This window comes from Salvia hispanica, chromosome 6, assembly GCF_023119035.1.
Source record: "Salvia hispanica cultivar TCC Black 2014 chromosome 6, UniMelb_Shisp_WGS_1.0, whole genome shotgun sequence".
Lineage (NCBI taxonomy): Eukaryota > Viridiplantae > Streptophyta > Magnoliopsida > Lamiales > Lamiaceae > Salvia > Salvia hispanica.
This window is the reverse complement of record NC_062970.1, coordinates 24130353-24152793: the sequence shown is the minus strand read 5'-3', so window position 1 is coordinate 24152793 and position 22441 is coordinate 24130353. Positions and strand designations below refer to the sequence as shown.

At 34.5% G+C, this 22441-nt stretch overlaps 3 protein-coding genes across 5 annotated transcripts; 1 reads left to right on the top strand and 2 right to left on the bottom strand.

Annotated features, from left to right (window-relative positions):
• Nucleotides 1-1247: 1247 nt before the first annotated feature.
• Nucleotides 1248-5794, bottom strand: LOC125192326 (proteasome subunit beta type-4-like). Its single transcript, XM_048089868.1, has 7 exons — nt 5653-5794; nt 5469-5533; nt 5159-5235; nt 2751-2880; nt 2484-2643; nt 2211-2396; nt 1248-1508 (listed from the first exon to the last, which is right to left on the bottom strand). Exons 1-7 carry the CDS (start codon nt 5659-5661, stop codon nt 1395-1397), a joined length of 741 nt encoding a protein of 246 aa, XP_047945825.1. The 5' UTR covers nt 5662-5794; the 3' UTR covers nt 1248-1394.
• Nucleotides 5795-6572: 778 nt separating this feature from the next.
• LOC125193392 lies at nt 6573-10139 on the bottom strand. Of its 3 annotated transcripts, none has more exons than XM_048091173.1 (11): nt 10041-10139; nt 9712-9804; nt 8954-9082; nt 8610-8869; nt 8311-8511; nt 8196-8234; nt 7962-8060; nt 7552-7878; nt 7221-7454; nt 7082-7131; nt 6573-6762 (listed from the first exon to the last, which is right to left on the bottom strand). In XM_048091173.1, exons 2-10 carry the CDS (start codon nt 9800-9802, stop codon nt 7114-7116), a joined length of 1398 nt encoding a protein of 465 aa, XP_047947130.1. In that variant the 5' UTR covers nt 9803-9804; nt 10041-10139; the 3' UTR covers nt 6573-6762; nt 7082-7113. The 3 variants fall into 3 exon arrangements, with proteins under 3 accessions (XP_047947130.1, XP_047947131.1, XP_047947132.1); XM_048091174.1 differs by having other exon boundaries at nt 10026-10134; XM_048091175.1 differs by lacking the exon at nt 8196-8234.
• A 6912-nt stretch (nt 10140-17051) lies between these two features.
• On the top strand, nt 17052-17810 carry LOC125194978. Its single transcript, XM_048093188.1, has 2 exons — nt 17052-17529; nt 17614-17810. The coding sequence occupies exons 1-2, from the start codon at nt 17052-17054 to the stop codon at nt 17808-17810; spliced, it is 675 nt and encodes a 224-aa protein (XP_047949145.1).
• The last annotated feature ends 4631 nt before the right edge of the window (nt 17811-22441 follow it).

The following is a 22441-nucleotide window of genomic DNA, read 5'->3' as shown; positions in this document are numbered from 1 at the left end:
ATTCATCCATGAAATTGGGCAAACATGAATTTTGGCGAGGATGAAGGAAATTATCCATTTGCATGACCTTCTTTAGAATTTGGGAGAATATGAATTTCAGGTCAACACAACTGGCGGAGCACTAGACTCCGACACATCCACGGTATAATCTCAATTTGTTGCTCGTTTCAAAGAAATTTTGGGGAAAATTTTGAAATACTCAAGCTAATTCAGGTTACATCTCTATTTGTTTGATTAGTTCTTTTTATTGTTCACTTTAAGATTTTGTGTATATATTTTTATAAGTGTTATGTGTATGTGTTATTGGGCATAATTTCCATGATTTATTTTAATGTTTTTTTATTAGAAAAATAAAATATGTTCACAGTTTATATGCTCCCTCCGTCCCATAAAAATATAGATATTTGGGACGGCACGAGAATTAATGCATATTTAATAAAGTAAGAGAGATAAAAAGAAAAAGTAATTATAATTTTTGTTAGTGGAGAATGAAGTCCACATAGAAAGAAGTTATCAAAAATTGAAAGAAATATTTTTATGGGACATCCCAAAATAGAAAAAAGTCCTTATTTTTATGGACGGAGAAATTATTAGTTGGAATTGAAATTTTACATATTTTCACATGTCAAAAATGCATTAACAGGACACATCAAATTGGACCGCCAACTTGGTATACCATGACCACTAAATATTTTCTCAATCTATGGGGGTATTTGTATGTGAATAACTTCAATCCAATTGTGATTCTGCATACCAACTTTAAAATCCACCTATAAATTACCATAAATCATAATTCAACAATTGAAATTATTTAATGTAGTATAATACGATGTTGTTTCGCTGTTTAAAACGTAACGTCATCTTAATTGACATTTGATAATGTTACATAAATAAATAATCAAACTACTTTGGTATCAAAATCTTGATTAGTTGCACTTTTCTATATTATCAAGACCTAGAACCGGTAATATTAATCTTTCTCGGCCATCACTAGAGTCACCTCCACCACCTAGATCGCCTCCGGGGCCCACTCCGATAATTTATCGAGAGATCCAAGTTTTCTTCCACCAAGTTTCCACCACCAAGTTTGGGGATCTACTCTCATGTGTGATGTGATGAAAATAAGACTGTTTTCTTCCCACTACAACACCATTCTGTGTCTCATAGCATCACATGAGTCGTCTGATTAAGCGATTAATGTTTGAAATAGTAGGTAGGAGCACACAACTCAATTTTCACAATCATGGTTTAACAAATATACCAAATTCGATTCTAATGAAATGTACGTCAACATAACAGAAAAGGTTCAACACAGGTTATATGTAAAGATACCGACAAATACAAGCGAAACCTGCAGCAAGTCTTCCACATAATGTATATGAGAAGGGATAGAACTACCAAGAACCCTCAGCGCCCAGGGTGGGATTTTTGAAAGCATTGAAATCCCAGAAGGTCTTCAATGAGTATGGCTCCGAAACTGTGAAGCCCTCCTCTGTGATCTTCGCAATCTGGAACCAAGATCCATTATTAGGAACAAAGTCTAGGCAATTTCTGAATGAGTCAATACTAATAGTAAGAACGTAGGAACCAATTTTTTTATGCCAAGTCACATCTATAAGTATGATGTTTGAGAGCATTGTTTTCAAGTTATCTAAAGTAATCATAACCCAAGAGATAATAGTTCTGTAATGTGTTTTAAAAGACCTAACTAAACAAGCTCTAACTGTTTTCTAATTGGTAGTTAAATCACTGGTGTTATTAGGCTATTAATATTCTGACCTCTGAGTTGGTATTTTGCCTAGTCAAACATATAGATGGATTACTACTCTGGTTAAAACAATATAGTACTATGATACACACCATTCACCATTCACTATTACACCAAAAAGATTACATATATATGCACATGGTTGAACCAACAAACATAAGCATACATTTCTTCCCAACACTCGGAACATAGTAGCCAGCCGAAGGAAGAGGTCAACAGGTACCAATATTTAACAATGGATTTCCTAAACAAAAGGATTATACTGGAGACATGATGGTCCATGAAAACAAACTGAACTATTTGAGCTCTAGAGAACTACTCCCTAACCAGACCTGTCTGTTTCGGAGAGACAATGTCATTAAATTAATTTATATCCAATAAGATCCTAACCAAATACATATACAGAATAACCAAATTAAATTTCATGAAATATGAACCATACCTGAAGTTTGTTGACAGCTGACCTATCACGGTAAAGAAGCACGCGCATGCATTTCTCTAGTAATTTCACACCTTCTTCATACGTCAGGTTCTCATGCCACTCATCACGGAGAATTGGCCTGGCCAAGTGGTTCCCAAATCCAGTTGCAACATGGTCGTCCTCATAATGTACGCCAATCATGCTTACCTGAAATTATATAACGAGAAAGTAAAAGCCCCTAGCTAGGACTAAATTTCAGTAACATGAGACAGAAAACTTAAAAACAATACGTACTGTTCCAAGATACTTCTTTCCATTTTTTATACCACCAAGTACAAGTGAATTCCATAGCGGATTGAACTTATTACGGCGATTATACATCACCCTTGTGAGATAGTTGTGCACCTCTTTAGGACCAAGGGAGTTTCCATCATCCCACATGTTGTCAAACAAGCTACATTCACAAAGCAAGCAGAAAATTGAGTCATATACAAATATCCAGTTACCATAAAGTAACATGAGCAGTTCAAAGAGTATTCACAATCAAAGAGATGCCCTTACATCAGCTCATCAAGGTAGCGCATGATCTCCTGAAAATCACTGATTTCGCCACTAGCACCAATGACAGAATGTTTCCCCACTGCCTTTAGTCTCTCCACAGACTTGTAACGAAGGGTAGACCCATATGAACCTATTATAAAAGAGCACTATGAACATTTATGGTATGCTAAGAAGCAGCCAAAGCATCTACCTTACACTAGTCAGCCAAAACAACAAAATCAACCATAGAATTACACCAAATCATACTTTTTCAACAGCTAGCATCACTACAACAATGAGGAACGAGATCAAGTAGGGAACATATGCTAAGAAGCAGCAAAAGCATCTACCTTGCACTAGTCAACCAAAATAACAAAATCAACCATAGAATTACACCAAATCATACTTTTTCAACAGCTAGCATCACTACAAAAATGAGGAACGAGATCAAGTAGGGAACGTATGCTAAGAAGCAGCAAAAGCATCTACCTTGCACTAGTCAACCAAAATAACAAAATCAACCATAGAATTACACCAAATCATACTTTTTCAACAGCTAGCATCACTACAACAATTAGGAACAACATCGAGTAGGGAACGTATGCTAAGAAGCAGCCAAAGCATCTACCTTACACTAGTCAGCCAAAATAACAATATCAACCACAGAATCACAACCAAATCATACTTTTTCAACAGCTAGCATCACTACAACAATGAGGAACGAGATCAAGTAGGGAACGTATGCTAAGAAGCAGCAAAAGCATCTACCTTGCACTAGTCAACCAAAATAACAAAATCAACCATAGAATTACACCAAATCATACTTTTGCAACAGCTAGCATCACTACAACAATTAGGAACAAGATCAAGTAGGGAACATATGCTAAGAAGCAGCCAAAGCATCTACCTTACACTAGTCAGCCAAAATAACAATATCAACCACAGAATCACAACCAAATCATACTTTTTCAACAGCTAGCATCACTACAACAATGAGGAACGAGATCAAGTAGGGAACATATGCTAAGAAGCAGCAAAAGCATCTACCTTGCACTAGTCAACCAAAATAACAAAATCAACCATAGAATTGCACCAAATCATACTTTTTCAACAGCTAGCATCACTACAAAAATGAGGAACGAGATCAAGTAGGGAACGTATAGAAGCAGCCAAAGCATCTACCTTACACTAGTCAGCCAAAATAACAATATCAACCACAGAATCACAACCAAATCATACTTTTTCAACAGCTAGCATCACTACAACAATTAGGAATGAGATCAAGTAGGGAAATCCTCTAATGTTTTTGTTTGTTATACATAATAGTTTCGATCACTTTCAATGTTGTCAAATAGCGGCTATGGCGGGGATATGGCACTATAGCATATCAGTTTTTAATGAAAACGCCATCGCCACAACGATACATGGCATTTTTCTGTGGCGGCCGCCATGCCCGCCACGGTCGTGGCGCCATGGCGCCACCATATCCCGCAATGGCGGTATTTTAGGCCAATTTTGACTTTTTTGGTGCTAATTTTGACTTTTTAATGGGGCTTTTTACATTTTAATTGAATTTTGCATAGGCCCAAAACTAAACCAGCCCACCCCAACAATTCTAACCCATTTAATATTTAATTAAAATGAAAAACTAAACCCTAATTCAACCAACGGCTACTCCTTCCACAATCTGCCGCCCAACCACTCGCCGCCGCCGCCTCCAGCAGCCCATCACCCTACAGCCCCTCCTATTCACAATTTGTCATCTAAACCCCACTCATCCCCACTCAGCCACCGCCCAGCCACTTGCCCCCGCCGGCCCCGCCGCCGGCCCCTCCTATTCACAATCTACCTCCTAAACTCCACTCAAAGAAGAGGAAAGAATCTTCTACATCTAGTACAAGTTGTCTTAGAGTTTCTAAGAAAAAAGAACCTATCATACCTAGTAAAGGGAAAGGGAAAAGGAAAAGGCTTGAGCTTGAGGATGAAGATGAAATGGATGTCGATGATAGTGATGATGATGAACTAGAAGACTATGTTGAGCTTGATGATTGATGTCTATTGAGCTTATCATGGTTTTATGTTTTGTTGAACACTTGAACTAAAGACTTTAATTACTAGACTTTTATATAATTGCCTTCTATTTTATGCTTTATTACATATTTTTAGAGTTTTTAATGTTATATTTTTATTATTTTCTAATTTTTTGAATTATATATGAATATATAAATATTATTTAATATATTTAATTAATGACCGCCATATCCCTGTGGCATTTTTCGGGCGAACCGCCATGGACCGCCATACTGCTTTGACAACATTGATCACTTTCATGAGAACCAACCTCCCATATCACTATCTTCAGAGAATATACATTCTAGAAAACTAAAATTCCACATGTTAAAAGTAGTTATACATATTGCAGAACCAACCTCCCATATCAGCAGCAAAGAGAAGGCCATCCTTGTACTTAATCCCAATCACAGAGGTCCCTGTAACATATGGATACCTACACAAAAAAAATCCATCATTACATCCATTCATTCACACGAAAACATGTAACTGAGCAATAATGGCTCGAATCAAACTAACCCTACAAATTACACCAGAAATTGAAGAAAAAAATGGTTCGCTCCTCATGTTATCATATAGAGGATACTATAAAAATCAAAATCGGGACAGCTAAAACCCTATTTCCTAAGATAAAATAATAATCAGATCTTCGCAAGTAAATAATCATACAGAGTTCTTTGAGAATCGGCTTCCGAACCGAGCAAATTGTTCTTAGCTGGAGCTGAATCGGCCAACTGCAAGCATTTTACCCCAGAAGATTAGAAAAATAAAAAAATTGAAAGAACAAGAACGATAATAGCATCAGTTTTATGCAATCACACGAACATAAAAATGCAGATCAGTGTAAACTTACATTCATCATTGTAATTTATGTAGCAGTTTCTGAAACGTTGATGAGAAACGAAAAACAATTTCTTTCTGTAAATCAGATGAACTGTGTTTATTAGTCAGAACTAAGTTTTCCCTTTCCTCAAGAAATCAGTGGGCTTTTCCTCGGATGGGCTTTAAGATAATAAACATAAGGCGTAACATAATTTTCTATGCTTTTGGGCTTTCATTTGGTCCAATAAAAGGTCAATTTGATGGGATGGTTGTATATAATTAATTAATGCATATTATTCCCTCCTATCCACGATTTTTATATATTTTGGATGTGCCAATTTAAATGATTCATTCATTTTTTATCAAAAAATTACATATCTCATCTCTCTTATTCTTTCTGTTCCACGTAGGGATGTCAATTGGGCCAGCCCAGCAAATTTTGGGTTAATCGGGTGCGTGCACTACTAAAAAATCATCATTTTCACTTAAAAATGTCAGCATATATAATTTTTTGTTACATTTCATCTATAATCACAGTTGGTGCAAGTGCATTAACAAAAGATGTAATAAGAGATTAAGTGTAACGATAAAGCTTCTAATACTTCATCTGAAAACGTAATGTAAAACTACTTGCAGTGTCACTCGAGAGTGTGATAAGACGTAATCTGAGATTACACTATCTTACTACACGTGAAAATTTACAAAATACCACCTGTGAATAGTTCTAATTACATCCCCACCCCCTAATCGTATGTAATTTACATTTGTCACCTACAAATTTCCATAATTTACATATTGATCCGTCAAATATTAAAAAAATATAATTTCTATCCTTTAAAAGCTTAAAATTTACATTTTTTAATATGTAATTATTTTTGTTACTTCCAATTAGTACAAAATACATAATAAACTATTATTAATAATCCAACAAACTTTTATCAACAAATCATCTAAATAAAATATAAAATTCGAATATATAAAAATCCAAAGTATTTCAAAACTCTAAACATGCATTCCAACAATGTGAAATGTCAATTCATTTTCTTCTTAAACTATGTGACCATACTAGTACAAACTATAATTAAATCTGTGAGCCTCTTCTTCCTACTTGTCCAAAGAACAAGTTCCTCTGCAACGTGCCCTGAAAAAAAATTAAAAATTTTAAATTACTATCATGAGTTGAAAAGTTACATGTGTTCTATAAAATAAAACCTCAATTAAATAAACTTCCTAGAACAAATTTATTAACACTGAAAGAAACACTAAACAGAAAAGCCTTAGTTAATAGTGTTAAATATCTAAGGGCTTAACAATATAAAATATTGTAGTCACAAATAAAACTTATAAAATAAAAAGTAGGACGTAACATGAATCAGTAATACAAGTAACATAATTAAGAGCATAAACCAAGATTGATCATGTAATCATTATAATTAGTTAACTAATTAACAATAGATTACCTTGAATCCATATGCAAATCAACATATTGCCACTACTCAATAGGCGTCACCTACATATATAAGTTGAAAATATACTTAGAATCAAACTAAAATGCATTTGGTAATTATATAGTAGCAATAAATAATAGATAGAGAATACCAAGGAACATGGCCAAGCAACCGTATCACCAATTGTTTGGGAAAGCTCTTGAAAGTTGTCATAAGGCCTAATCAATTGTTCCTTCGGCTCAATCACAACTTTAACACTAATTTCACACCAATTCAATCCTAACATTTGTCCGCCAACCTTTTTATTTGGATCAATGCTCTGAATAAATCCTTTAGCAACGATTTTCTGTGTGAAAATACTTCTCAAGGAAACATATTTTCCAACCTCCAAGAAACAAAAATAGATAAATAAGCATTTTAAATCTCTCTATATATAGGACTATGATATATATATTTCAGAACTGTAAAAAAAATAATGATACCTCATAAGTTTGAGCCGTCGTAGAACGTAGTGAAAGAGATTCGGATGCTATCGCATTTGGCCTTGCGTCTGCTTGTGAAGCACGAGGTCTTTGTTGTGCTCCAAGCATTGCCTCTAGTCGTGCATTTTTTTCTCTGTACTCACTTAGTAAACGGTCTGATGTGTTTATAGGAGTCCCATTCCATACATCTGAGGGACACACTCCTTGGCCCATTATTCTTACCTGACCAGGTTTGTCCTTCCCTATAACTTGGGCAAATATATCATTTGGAGCAATTACATTTTCAGAATCTTCAGATAGTTGATCCCTACATTCTGCCATAGCTGTCTGTTTATATAACAAAAATTAATGTATAGATTAAAATTAGTACATACTAAATTTGATATAATGAACATATCAATAACACATACAATTTTACTCGAGACAACGTCACTTGAGTTTCCATTTGAAGAAACAAAGCACGAACGAAATAGTTGAGCACGAGTCGGGCATCGTCCTTGTTCCTTTGTCTATGAATATGTATATTATTAGGTTACTAATATATTGTAAAAAACAATGATAAAATTAAATATATAAGAAATAAAACATTACCAATTTGGCCTTAACTTGCGCAAATGACGTTTTTCTGTTCTTTGATTCATTACCTTTTTTGCTCGAGCAATTTTATTTCTTTTACTTGTATTCTTAAAGCAAGTAAAAAAGGATTAGTAAATTCACAGTTTAAATGAAATGATTATTATATATATGTATTAAATATACCTTTGCCTTATCTGTTCTCCAATAAGCAAGGAGATTGATCCATTGATCTTCAGAAACTCTATCATCTCGGTCATGTATTAAATGCTCAATAGATACGTCGGCCCAATATCGTGGTTTTAAATGATGCTTCCAAGTTCTCCATTTAAGTCCGATGGAGGCTAAGATCCACTTCTCGGCAATGATAGGCATCTCGAACCGCGACTGCATGACACAAAGTCAGCCAATGTTAAAAATATGTATATATAATTGACTAGCTAAATGATAATTAAATAACCTTAGCTTTCTTTAAATGTTATTACCTTTACAATATTGAGCATCTCATCTTTATTCTCCTTTGGCATTGCGTGCCAACTTTTAATATCTAATGGACATTGATGGCCATTTCTTGCAATCGTACCTAAGAAATGACAAAGCTTGCTTTTCTCACCACCTATAGGTTGACCAAACTCGTTATATTCAACTGACATGAGGGGTAAGTTCAAAGGACGACCCCATATATTTTTCATATAGGTAGGGCCTCTACTTTCCTTTTCAACAATGCTAGCTCCAAATGCACCGTCTTGAAGCATAAAAAAAAATAATAGGATTAGTCTAAGAATAAAAAAGCTTACATAACTAATCACAGTGGTTGATTGTCCATTACCTTCATCTTCCTCTTGTTCAATGTCAATACTCATATCCTCATGGTTTGAATGTGTGACTGTGTTTGACTCTTCTTGATGTATGTTTCTAGTATAAACTCTTCTGCCTAATGTAGTCCTAGTAGTAAAATCTGCATATCATTATAAAATATTATGTTCAAATAAGTAAAATTATTTCATGTACAAAAGTAAGTCCACAGATAAACTTAACACACAAAGAGGAGAGACGCGATAAATGCAAGCTCCTTTGGCAAAAAATAATGAAAATGAAGAAAATCATACAACCTACAGATCACCCTATCCATTTGACACAAGGCTAATAACCCGAGAAGCATCAACGATAAATTCAGTAATCAGACACTATATGCCTATTTTATATCCTTACTGATAAATTACAATAGACAAAGGCAAAATCAGCAGTGGAAAAACAATGCACAAAAGGATCAAAGATAAATCTCCATGCTACATTTCACATTCAAAGTAAAAAAAAGACCAGGTTATGCACGCCAGTAATATAAAACTAGTAAATATATATATAAAAATTATAACACATCTTAAACAAAACACCCACAACATGAATCCCTCTCTTTTTAACTAAACACATTCAAGAAACATGAACATCCAAAATACAAAACTCACCTATCTACAAACAGCAGTGTAATGTGTAAATAACCCAATTTGGAAAAGAATATCATACACCAAAAATCAAATAAAACCAACTGTTGAGCATGAGCATGTTCTATCCAATTGTCTTTTTTACCTTCAGGATTTGTCAATCTTTGATGTGATATATTTGGTTCGTCTTGTAAACGAACATTTTTTTTACATTGCCTTCGTCCTTTAGAAGCCATAACTGCATACATTAGAGTAATAAAATAAGTATAGACAACTTTTAGGATTGAACGATTAGAATACTGAAATGAAATGGAAGACTATAGTATGTCGCCTTATTTAGTCTCTACAAATTTCATATACGAATTGAACGATTCAAAAATTCAATTACACAACAAAATGTAGAAAATTAAAAAGAAGCATTATAACAATCTGTAAATAGGACAAGGAAGATAAAAATACCAGAATACTCCTCACCTTTGCTGAGTAATCTGAAGCTTCTTCTGTATTTTTTCCGTCAAGAAGGTGTAGAGACTCTTGTGAGAGAGATAGGGTTTAGTTCTAGTAGGCGTCATAAAATACTGATTAAGTACCGCCACTATTTCTAATTCCTATGAAATAAGTACTATTTTAGTGGGAAAATTGCCGCCTCTATTTTTAATTATTTATGCACTTTTTAAACTTTCTATTCTTTCAACAAATTAGTGCTTAAATGTAAGTATAATATTTGACGGATTGCCACTTTCTAATTCCCATGTAATATTTTAGTGGGAAAATTGCCGTCACTTTTAAAATTTTCTACTCTTTCAACGAATTGCCACTATTTCTAATTCATATCTAATATTTTAGTGGAAGTTTCATGCACTTTTTTAATTTTATATTCTTTCATCAAATTAGTGCTTCGATGTACTATTATAATAATTGACTAATGTACATATTATTATTGTCATTACTAATTTATAATTACATAAACTTTGATTCCGTCTTTGTCAATTATATTTTGAATAATTTGTTTAATTACTTTCTTCATTAAGTAAAGTTCATTAGCAATTTGAAATTTTCTTTTTAGAGTCATGTATAAGTATTTGCCTTTAACAACTTCCGTGAGTTAAAAATAGGAGCAAATCACCATTGTTGTACTTAATAGAAGTGAGTATAGGACTGTGAGTATAAGACTGTTGAACTGACATTTAACTATAGTGTGACATCAGTGCATGATATAAATGTGAAGAAAGGTCAATGTATTGTATGAGTATCTATCCTCACAGTTTTAATAAAATGTGACTACTTTAATGTAATAACAGGCCATTTTTGTAGTAGCACTCAATCGGGTTGTGATTTCTTTTGGGTTATAAAGGTTCAACCCTAACCCTAAAAGCTCAGGTTTTAATCGAGTTGCTGCCGATAAAATTAACATGCGATCAATCCAATAAATAATGGTGGAAATTAGTTATATTTATAAAATGTAAAACATTTAATTATGATAAATTTGATAATTAGAGATATATGCTTAAACTTAAACATAAATATGAACAAATATTAATATTTGGGATTTGTGCAAAATGAAGTATAAACATATTTTGAGAAAATTTAAAACATGTTTTAAGAAATTTATATATATTTATTTAGTGAATTTTAAGTTTCTAATTTAAAATTTTAATATATAATTTTTATATTTAATATAAAATTGAAATTTATTATTGTAGTTATCTATATTATAAAAATAATCAATGAAGTGACGAATTATGAGTCAAATAAATAGAACAAAGAAATTTTATCGGATTTTCGGGACAGCCCATCGGGTTTTCGGGGCCCTAATGAGTTGCGGGTTAATAGGGTGCCGGCTAAAAGTTTTCAACCCTAACCCTATAAATTTGGCAGGCTATTCGGGCCAGCCCACGGATTGCTGACTCGATTTATTTTAAACACGAGAATTACCCGCAAGTGTACGGGGCTATCGCAGTATAGGCAAGTCAAGAGTATCGTATCCACGAAGACAAATTGTGTAACTCAAGTACCACGAACCGATTTGTGACTACTATCTAGAAAATCCGGAAAGGTTGGTTTTGATTTTGAAAAACAATTAAACATAAACAAGACAAAAACACGCAACAAAAGACGGGTTTCAAGTAAGAGAACGAGGTAGAGTCTTGGATCCAACTACAACGAACACGATGTGAACAACTCAACAACTTCGATTACCCATTTGAAGTCTCTAGGATTACTAGGAAAGCCGCTAGTCTAGACTAAGCCCTCTCTCGAGTGCACTTAACCAGTTGATTAATCATTAATATTGAAGTCTCCTTCTAATACTTAACAATTAACTCCTTAAAACAAAAGGCTCAAGCCCTCACTCTAGAATTCTTTCTCTCGAATGCAAATTATCTAGGTGTTGTTCATTCTTTTATCAATCCTAATTAGGTATCTCTCGATTACTCAAAACTAGGTCAACAAACCCAATTGGTAGCTAAGCAATTGAATTGAAAAGGCACAAGAACGAAACAAAGAAATCACAAGAGCAAAGGTAATCAAAAGTCCATGAATTAATCACAAGCATTCATTGTAGTCTTCACCAAAACTCTACAAATGATTTAGCTACTCATATCCAAAGCAAATTCATAAGAGAAATCCATAGAAAGAGATTTGAACATAGTAAACTAATAAAGATACTCCCAAGGGTGAATTGAATGGGCAAATCGTCTTCGTCTTCAAACTTGTTAATGAATCGGATTCTTTGTCACTTCAATCTGCTCTCAAAAGGTGGAAACTGCTTCTGGGGCGTGTGGAAAGTATCCTGGAGTCGAACCCTAGGTCCTATTTATACCCGGGGTGAAAATAGAAGAAATTCAGCAGTTACGAGCAATTCGCCCGGCCGGGCGATTTTTGAGTAACAAAACGCCCGACCGGGCGTTCTTCTTATCACACGGCTTGGGCAAAACGCCCGGTCACAGAGGATACGCCCGGGTTGGGAGGCCAAACGCCCGGGCTGGAGTATAAACACGCCCGACCAGTTGTAGTAAAACGCCCGGCCTCCTGCTTTGGTACCAGTTTCGTCCGTTTCCACCTGTTGTGACTACAAAAACTCGACAAACTCATCAAAACACTAAAATAAGGGATCATAGATGAAAACTCAAGTAAAGTGCTACAAAATACTCAATTATGCACTTTCAAACATCCTATACACTTGCTAAACTACGAGTTTATCAATTGCGGGCTGCACTGACATCCCTAACTTCAAGTGATTGGATTCTTATTTTTGTTTGTCTTACTATGATTGATTTCTATTTTTAATAAAAAAAATATCTCAGATACTTTTTCTTACTTTATTATTTCTTTCTTTCTCCACTTTATTCTTTTTGTACTTAACACAATAAATATAATTTTCTTCAATCTTGTGCCAAAAATAAATTCACCACTTGTAGTTGGACGAAGAGAGTACTTTATTCTATCTTCACATTTATACGTTATTATCTCTCATACTTACTCTCTTTCCACCTAACTCTTTAAATATCATTTTATAAAAAAATCTGTGCCTGAAAAACATCTCACTTATGGCAGGACGGACATACTTAGTTTTAATTATCGCTCTAAGAACATCAACAACGGTGCTCTATGCGAAGGTATGGCCTTTCCATCGGGACGACACGCCATCGGAACACTAAGCATTCCGATGGAACGGTCATTCCTTCTTTGAGAGCACCGCTCGATCTAGTGGAACGACGCGCAAGCCCACGTGGCACGCTGTGGACGGGGCGGTGATGCCAGCATGCCCCCTACGAGTGGCCATCGTTTGGACAGTTGGATTTTTTTTTTCAAATTCATAAAAAATATAAAAAAATTTAGTTTTCCAAATTATTACCATTTTTTTTAACCCCCATAAATTGTCCATGAATACTCAATTCATGACCTATTTTTTTCACACCAAAAAAACTATCTCTCACTCATTTTTTCTCAAAAATTTCCATTTGCATTCTCAATTCAAGTATATCTAGAGGATGGGGACGGGACGGACCAAACCAAGCGATCCCCCAAACCTCCACGGTTGTTTTATCAGGAATGTTGTTCGTCGCTATAACGACCGACACTTTTTGTATGACGCGGTCACCGCCACCGCCGCCGGACCAAACCAAGCGATCCCCCCAAACATCCATAATTGTTTTATTGCATTACTCATGTCTCGTTTGAACATGTTGCCACCGCCGCCGGAAGAGTAATTATTTTTAGCTATTATATTAAATTATTTAATTTTTATTGTGATTATTAATTTTTAGGATTTTACTTGTGTAATTTTTAACTTTTAGGATTTTGTAATGCTATTTTCAGGTTTTTTTAATAATTTTTTATTAATAATATGTTTTTATGCTAATTATACTTTTAAATTGATGTATTGAAATGGTAGACTTATAAATAGTTAAAAAAATGAATGAATTGTGGAGGTGTTGTCCTTATTTAAGGAAAAAAAAATATAAAATGAATAAAAGTGGTGTGGGGCACATGAATAGTGTATGACATTCCTTAATTAAGAAATGTCATTGATGATGCTATAAGAGCATCCACAATGGGGTGAACGATAGCCCGCCCGATGCATCGTCCGCCCCATCGTCCGCCACTGTAGCTCTGCGGATGTGATACGCTCGGATTTTGCACTGTTTTAAGGCCATTATTTGGTCCGGTTTTTATGTCAAAGTCACTCTACACGTCCATTATTTGCATATTTTGTCTATTTTGGTATTTTGACGTGTTTTGTGAGAAATGTGCATGATTGAGCCAAAAAAGGGAGCCAAAACGCCAAGTTTGGGAATCTGGAGTCAGACGGCGACCGGCGACCGCCGCGGACGTGTGCGGCGACCGCCGGCGCGCCGGCGGACAGATCAATGCAGCGGTCCGCCTCGGAAAAATGTGCTTAGAAGAGAAGTCTCGCCTGGCGACAAGCCGGAGGATGTGCGGCGGTCCGCCGCCGAGGAAACAGACTCTCTGGAATCCAACGCGGCGACCGCCGGCCAAGGTGCGGCGGCCCGCCGGAAAAAGGCGGCGAATCCGAGAAGCCCTAGATTTGCGCCCAGTTTTACCATATTTTGGAGATTTTTTCCTTCTACAACAAGGCATGGATTTTCCCTACAAATAAGGCCTCAAGCTTCATCAAAAAAGGAGAGAACTTCTACTTGCAAAATAATTCGTAGAGATCAAGACCTAGAGTACTTCATTGGTGCAAGGAGTTGGAGAAGGATTTCAAGAACATCAAGAACGACAAGGATTCAACCTACGGGTTTTATTTGCTTTAGTTTTATGTTGAAATTGTCTTCCCTTCAATCTATGTTTTTAGCTTATTCAATTATGTGCAACTAAATTCATAGGATTCTAGGGATGTGTTAGTAACGACTTTGGTTATACAAGTTCCGTTTTCTATTTAATATCCGTTTTGTTTTTACTTTGTTTCTTCCCTAAGTAGTTTTGATGTTGCATGATTGAGTGACACAATCGTGTATGATTTAATATAACTTGCTTCATAACTGTGATAGAGTTCTAGCGAGTTAGATCCACTTAGTAGACACTACAATTAGCTTCCTTTAAAACGGCACTGTTAATTGAGAGTGAGGACTTTTTAAGGGTCATAGGAGCTTTTTGGAGTTACGTGTTAGGATCGACAACCCCAATCTTGTAATCAACGTTTGTTTCGCATGAGCATAACCTAGGTGACTCGTTCTATGAAAGTAATAACTGTGCTAGGGGTGCTAGGGTATTGTAGTTGGAATGTTGTATAACCATAACTGTGAACACACATCCCTGGGATTCCCTTATCTCTATTGTCTTTCTCTTGATTTATCTGCTCTTAGTTGATCTATGCTTTCTATTGTTTTCCGTTTTTCAAAAGTTTTCAAAACCAAAATGTTTTTCCAAATAGTGATTGAGTCTCAGTAGAGGATAGACACTTTGTGTTAGTCTTCCCCGTGTTCGATATCCGGTACTAACCTTTAGCTATACTATATATACTCTGTATACTTGCAGGTTTATTTAGTGCTAATAAAAAGTGCATCAGGATGATGGCTTCTCCTTCCTCCGCGGACGATGGCCTCAGATTACGCATCGTCCGGCCTATCGTCCGCCCCATTGTGGGGGGTGTGGATGATGCAACGCGTTTTCATTACTATTATTTATTTCTTCTATATACATATCTCCACTTTTCACATCAATTTAAAACCTTTCACACTGCACTCTCTTCCCCCATCTCAATTTCTCTCTAGAATGAATCCCAGCAATTTCCCAAATCCGAATAGTTTCGACGGATTTCCAATGATCGGTCGCGGCGGTGGTGCCCAGTGGCCGGGTACAGAACCTGACGAATAACGGTTGTTCGATACACCGGGTTCCGGCGAGTCCAACTGGGATCTGAACACCTAGTACGATTCGAAATTCACCACGGATTCCTACTGGCTCTCCGACATGGAGCCGAGCCCCGCCCCCGCCCCCAAGGAAAGGAAGAAAAGAATGAAGTACAGAGCCAAGAAGTTGCCGCCTCCGGAGACCAACGAAGAATTAGCCCCAGGGAGGACAAACTACAGCATCGAGAAGACCATGCTTCTGATGAAGTGTTGGGTTGATATTTCGGAGGACCCGTGTTCGCCAACAACCAAAGACAAATTGCATCCTGGGAACGCATCGCTACGCGCTACAACGCAAACAAGTCAGCGCAGGAGAGAGCAGCTCTAAAAGCACTGGGATCCCAGGTGAAGAAGCAACTCAACTAGTTCTCAGCCGAGTACCTGAAGTGCTAGAGGAAGCAGGGTAGCAGCGAGAGTATGTCTGATTTACGCGATAAAGCGTTGGCGTCGTACATGTCATGTTTTTTTTTTTTCAATTTAAACACCCAATTCTCATACCATTTTCCATCTTCCAATTTCTCATCTCTCACTTTCCAACTTTCTCACTAAAAAAAAAATCCCGACGGCGACGAATGGAGTACATCGGAAGGCATTACTCGGGCTTTATTCGATTGCGTTAATGATGTTGCGGCGGAATGCTTGACAGAAATGGAGTGCGAGCGTGAAGCGACGGAACAGGCGGCGGCGGCGCAGATCCCTTGGCCGATTCGACGTCGGACGTTTGTCCCCCGCAAGCACGACGTAGCTCACCAACGTCTGTTCGCAGACTATTTTGCCGATCAACCACGGTGGGGCCCGACAGTTTTCACCGCCATTTTAGTATGCAGCAAGATCTTTTTCTCCGCATTATCTAGACGTTGGGGGACATGATGTATATTTCCAGTATCGGGAAGACGACATCGGCAGACCCGGACTTACGCCGTTGCAGAAGTGCACGGTTGCGATCCGTCAGTTGGCCTATGGCACCACGGCGGATATGTTCGACGAGTAACTTCTCGTTGGGGAGACAACTGGTCGCGATTGCCTGAAGAATTTTTGTAGGGAAATTGTGGAGGCTTATAGCAGCACATATTTATGAAGGCCGACTGCTGAGGATTGCCAGAGCTTAATGAGGATGCACGAGAAGGTGTACGGCTTCCCTGGAATGCTAGGGAGCAACGACTGTATGCACTGGCAGTGGAAGAATTGTCCGACGGCGTGGAGAGGCCAATTTACCAGTGGGTACAAGGGCAACCACCCGACGATGATCCTCGAAGCCGTCGCTGACCATCGGCTCTGGATCTGGCATGCATACTTCGGTGTAGCGGGGTCGAACAACGACATCAACGTCCTCAACTCGTCCAACCTCTTCGCCGATCAATGCAGGGGTCGCGGCCCGGCCATCGAGTTCACTGCCAACAGACGCCAATATCATATGGGGTACTATTTGGCCGATGGCATATATCCAAGGTGGCCTGTTTTTTTGAAGACGATCAGCTTCCTAATGGGTGAAAGGAGAGTGTTATTTGCGGCAAAGCAGGAGGTTGCGTGGAAGGATGTGGAGCGGGCTTTTAGTGTGCTCCAATCGGGGTGGGAAATAGTGAAAGGTACGACGCATTTGTGGTTCAAGGAAGTCATCGCCGATGTCATGTATGCGTGCATCATCTTGCATAACATGATAGTCTAACAAGAAGCTGGACGTGTCACCGATTGGGCCGATGATGAAGGTGGATCTAGCTCCAGCACGACGACCCCGCCTCACGTTCGAGGATTACCGATGGGCTTCAGTGAGGTTCTAACTAGACAGACCTCAATGCGCAGCCAACAAGACCATGCTCAGGTCATGAACGACATGATTGAAGAAGTTTGGAAGCGTAATGGCCATTGAGAATTGTAGTTTTTTTTTATTTCGTACTGTAATTTGAACTTTCAATGAAATGAAGTTGTTTTTTCCAATTTTTGTAGTGTTTAAATATTCAAATAATAAATAAAATGCTTAGGACGGACTATAGGGCGGCGGGCTATAGTCCGCCCTATTGCAGGTGGAATAGTAGGAGGATAGAATGATGATGTGGTGAAGCATAGAGCGGGGTTTAGAGCAAACTTTATTCCGTCTCATTATGGATGTCCTTAGTGGATAATGGATCTATATTATTAAATTGATATAACTTTTCAAATATTTTATTAAATAGAAATAGTCTATATTATGAAATAGTCTAAAATGAAAGAAGCGATATGCTGTTATGGAAATGAGAGTATTATTTTTTATACATGTCACGTGACTTTAGTGAGATAAAATTCTCTATTCTAGGTATACCACCTGATATGGTGGGTCCTACTTATAATATATTGTATAAGGAAAAAGATAAATTAATAAAAATTGTATATACAAAATACTCTTTAATTTAGTTCTATTTTTAGGATATAATTTTATGACTAATTCATCCTTATTTAATATTGACAGCACTGATTTAGATTATGAATTATTTATCGTAATACTCCACGAATTAACTCACTAGATAATTGAAGTACTATATTTAATTATAAAATAATTGCTAGTACTATATAATTTAATAAAGTAACATATATCTTTTAAAAGAAAATTATGTTTGATCATTTTATACTTTAATATTTAGTTTTTTTGTCATTTGTATTATTTTTTCTTGTTTGATCTTTTCTTGTTAATTATTTATTTTAAATTATCATGCGATATAAATCATCAATATTGTGACAACAAAATAATTTAATATATGAAAAAATAAATTAAAATAATTAAGAATTTATAAATTGATATGTGGAATACATGAGAAAATATTATAACCATAATGATTTAACATTTCTTGCACTATCTTTTTATTTTTTTGCTATTTTCTTTTAATACTATTTTTCCTTAGCCGGTTTCCTTTTTCATTATACCCAAAAGCATATGTATGAATACTTGTTATTTTAATTTACTTTTAGTGATGGGTATTTTTATATTAAGAAAATATTAATCATTATTTCTTTCTTCATACATGCAGGGTGTTTATAGTAGAAATTAAGTACATGTAGTTGCATTTATATTTATAATTTTAGAATTATTCAATCATGAAATAGTTCAATGCAAATCATTTTAATTTACTTATTTTTTAATATTATATCAATTTTAATTTCATTCATAATTTTTTAATTCTAAATATAGAGAATAAAATGAAATTGACTTAATGATAATTAATTTGTTGAATGACTATACTCATGAATTAAGTACATATTCTAATCATTTTTATAGATTCCAATGTTTACTTTAGTCATTTTATAATTTACAATTTTTCGATGCGGATGACTAATATCGCTTTAATGTATTTTTTTAGTAGTACGTATCGAATTTATTTGTGTTTCATGGTTTTTAAATAATGTAGGGTAACGAGAAAATTGATCTAATAATTACCGATTAGTTGGGTGACAATAAAAAATTAAATATATAATAAATATAGTCACTTTTTAGAATTATTTAATAACAATAAATTAGTACGTGAATGACTATTAATTTTGTTTCATATTTTTTCAGTCAAGAAGAGTACATAAGTAAATTGACTTAATTGTCATTAATTAGTTGGATGATAGTACTAAACAATTAAATATATATATACTGCGGTTATTTTCATAATTTATAATTTAAGAATCGTTCGATTTGAATGATTTTATCATTATTTTTTTTTGTTACTATTACTTATCAAAATTCTCTCTATTTCATGATTTTTAGGTCAAGATGTAGAGTATAATCGTATATATGCAAAGATATCGACGCAATGATCGTCAATTAATTGGATGATAGTACTAAAACAAACTATATACATGTAGTCATTTTTATAATTTATATTTATTATGATGATTTAATACTAAGGTTGTTGAATGTGAGTAATTGTTATCGTTTAATCAATTTTCTAGTACACAAAAAATCAACGTACTCATCATCAATTAGTTGGATGAGAGTATTAAGAAACTAAGTATATATGTTATATATATTGTCATTTTTATAACTAAAATTTTTAAAATTGTTGAACATGAATGATTATTGTTATTACTTTAATTTATTTTTATTATTTTGTAACAAATTTATTTTTATTTTATGGTTTTAAGTCAAGATATTGAATACACAAAAAATTTGATTCAATGATCATCATTTAGTTTGATGATAATACTAAGAAATTAAGTAAATATACATATGGTTGTTGGGGAGTGTTAGGGTGCCACCACCTCTTAAAATAACAACATACCACCATTCCTAGCCAATCATTTGTACACGTGGACGAATAATAAGCTGCCACATGGCAAAAAAAATCTGAAAAAGACGGTCAGCAATATGTTGTACACTATACATCAATTTTTCTTGGCCAGCAATATCCAACACGCTATACAACAATCTATAGATTGTTGTGTAGCGTTTATAATATTGTTGTATAAGTGGTGTCACGGTGTCACTTTAAGGGGAGTTGTCATTTTAACATAAATCTATGGTTATTTTATAATTTACAATTTTAAAATTTACTAATAAGAGTATTAAAATAGTTGGCTACACATGACCGTTATCTATTTTAATTTAATTTTTACTACTTTATATTAATTTCATAATTTTTGAGTTAAAGATATATAATACTCAACAAAATAGCGTTAATTGATTTTTAATTAGTTGAATGGCAATACTAATTAATTAAGTGTATTTACATATAGTTATTTTTATAATTTAGGTCATTTTTATTACACAATTAAATAATTTATTTTGAATAACTTTAACGTTTTAGTTTATTTTTATTACTGGTTAATTGAAATAATAATTTTCAATTAGTTGGATGGTGATACTAAAAATTAAAATAATAATATTTAATTAGTTGGATGACAATATTAAAAATTTAAATTCATCATATGATCTTTTTTAAATGACTACTAACATTTTATATGTAAATTTATTCATTAAATTTTATTGGATAAGGTATTTGAGTGTTGGAAAATAGAAGAAATTTAATATTCTTCAATACGTACCCAATATTTTCAAAAATGTTCGGTGAAGAATGTGATGAATTTATCTTTTTAATTTTGATTTAGCTATAATTATGTAGCTTTATGACATTCTTTCCTAAATGTGCAGCTATTGAACTTAGAAACTTAATCTTTCCTAAATAGTTATAAAAGGGTAAATATGTAATGTATAAATTATTATGAATATAAAATACCTAAAATATCCAGTTTTGTATACACAATTTTTGTTAATTTATCACTACCCTTGTTATAATATATTGACAAATGAAATCTACATGACTCCACTTTCAGCTGGAAATTACACCTCCACACATCCTACCAGACAAAATTTTACTTAAGCTGGAAATTACACCTCCACACATCCTACCAGACAAAATTTTTTAAATGGAAATTATGAATATCACGTTACTAGGCATAACCATATTATACACTCATACATAATATATATATACGCATTAAATGGTACTCTCCCCGTTTCTTCATAGTTAAGTCATTTTTTTATTTCACGAAATTTATTTATAGTTGAGTCATTTCTATACATGATAACCTTTTTCTCTTTCTTACTTTACTCTCTCTTACTTTATTCTCTCTACTTTATTCACTTTATACTTTATTCTCTGTACCTTTTCCTCTCTTTTACTTTTTTATCTATTTATTTAACACACCCAATATTTTTTACTAAGACTCCGTACCGACAAGTTTCGCATCAACTTGGCGAAACGGAGGGAGTATGACTTAAATCTCCCATTATATTTCCATAAACTGAAAAAATTATTTTGCAATTGTAAAATATGAAACTAATTCATTATATAATTAATATAAGTAATCACGTTTCACATAAATATTGATAGCATTGAACACGATAAATATGATTACATAGATTAAGTATTTTTATTTACTTGTATATTTTAATTACTACTCAATCCGTCCTGTAAGAATAATTTTACGATTGTAAACTATGAAACTATCATTGATTTCAGCTGTTGAAATGGAGTTAGTGTTGAGTGAATCCATTCCCTTCTAAATGAGGGGCCCCCTTGTAATATTAAATCACATTAACAACCTACCATATTAATAACTGACCAATTATTTTCGGCTAGCGTGACCACATTACTTAACATTAAGGTTCAATCCCTCTCAAGTTCGTATAACCTTGTCCGTGCCATTATTATTAGTCTGGATTCTTGACAGTTCCATTTACATTGGTCATATGGATATATACGTGGGATCTATTTTACTGCAAAGGACTCCCCGATCTCATAAAAATATAGACATTTGGTATTATTTGTAAGGTAAGAGAAATATAATAAGATTGTTAATGAAGAATGAGGTCTGTCTTGTAGAAAGAGAAAATTACCAAAAAAGAAAAGGATATTTTTGTGGAACAGTCCAAAATTGAAAATGTCCTTATATATTTGGGACGGGGAGAGTATTAAATATTTTAAACCTAAATAATATGTTTATAACTATTTCAATATATATATATAGGATTGTGTTAAAATG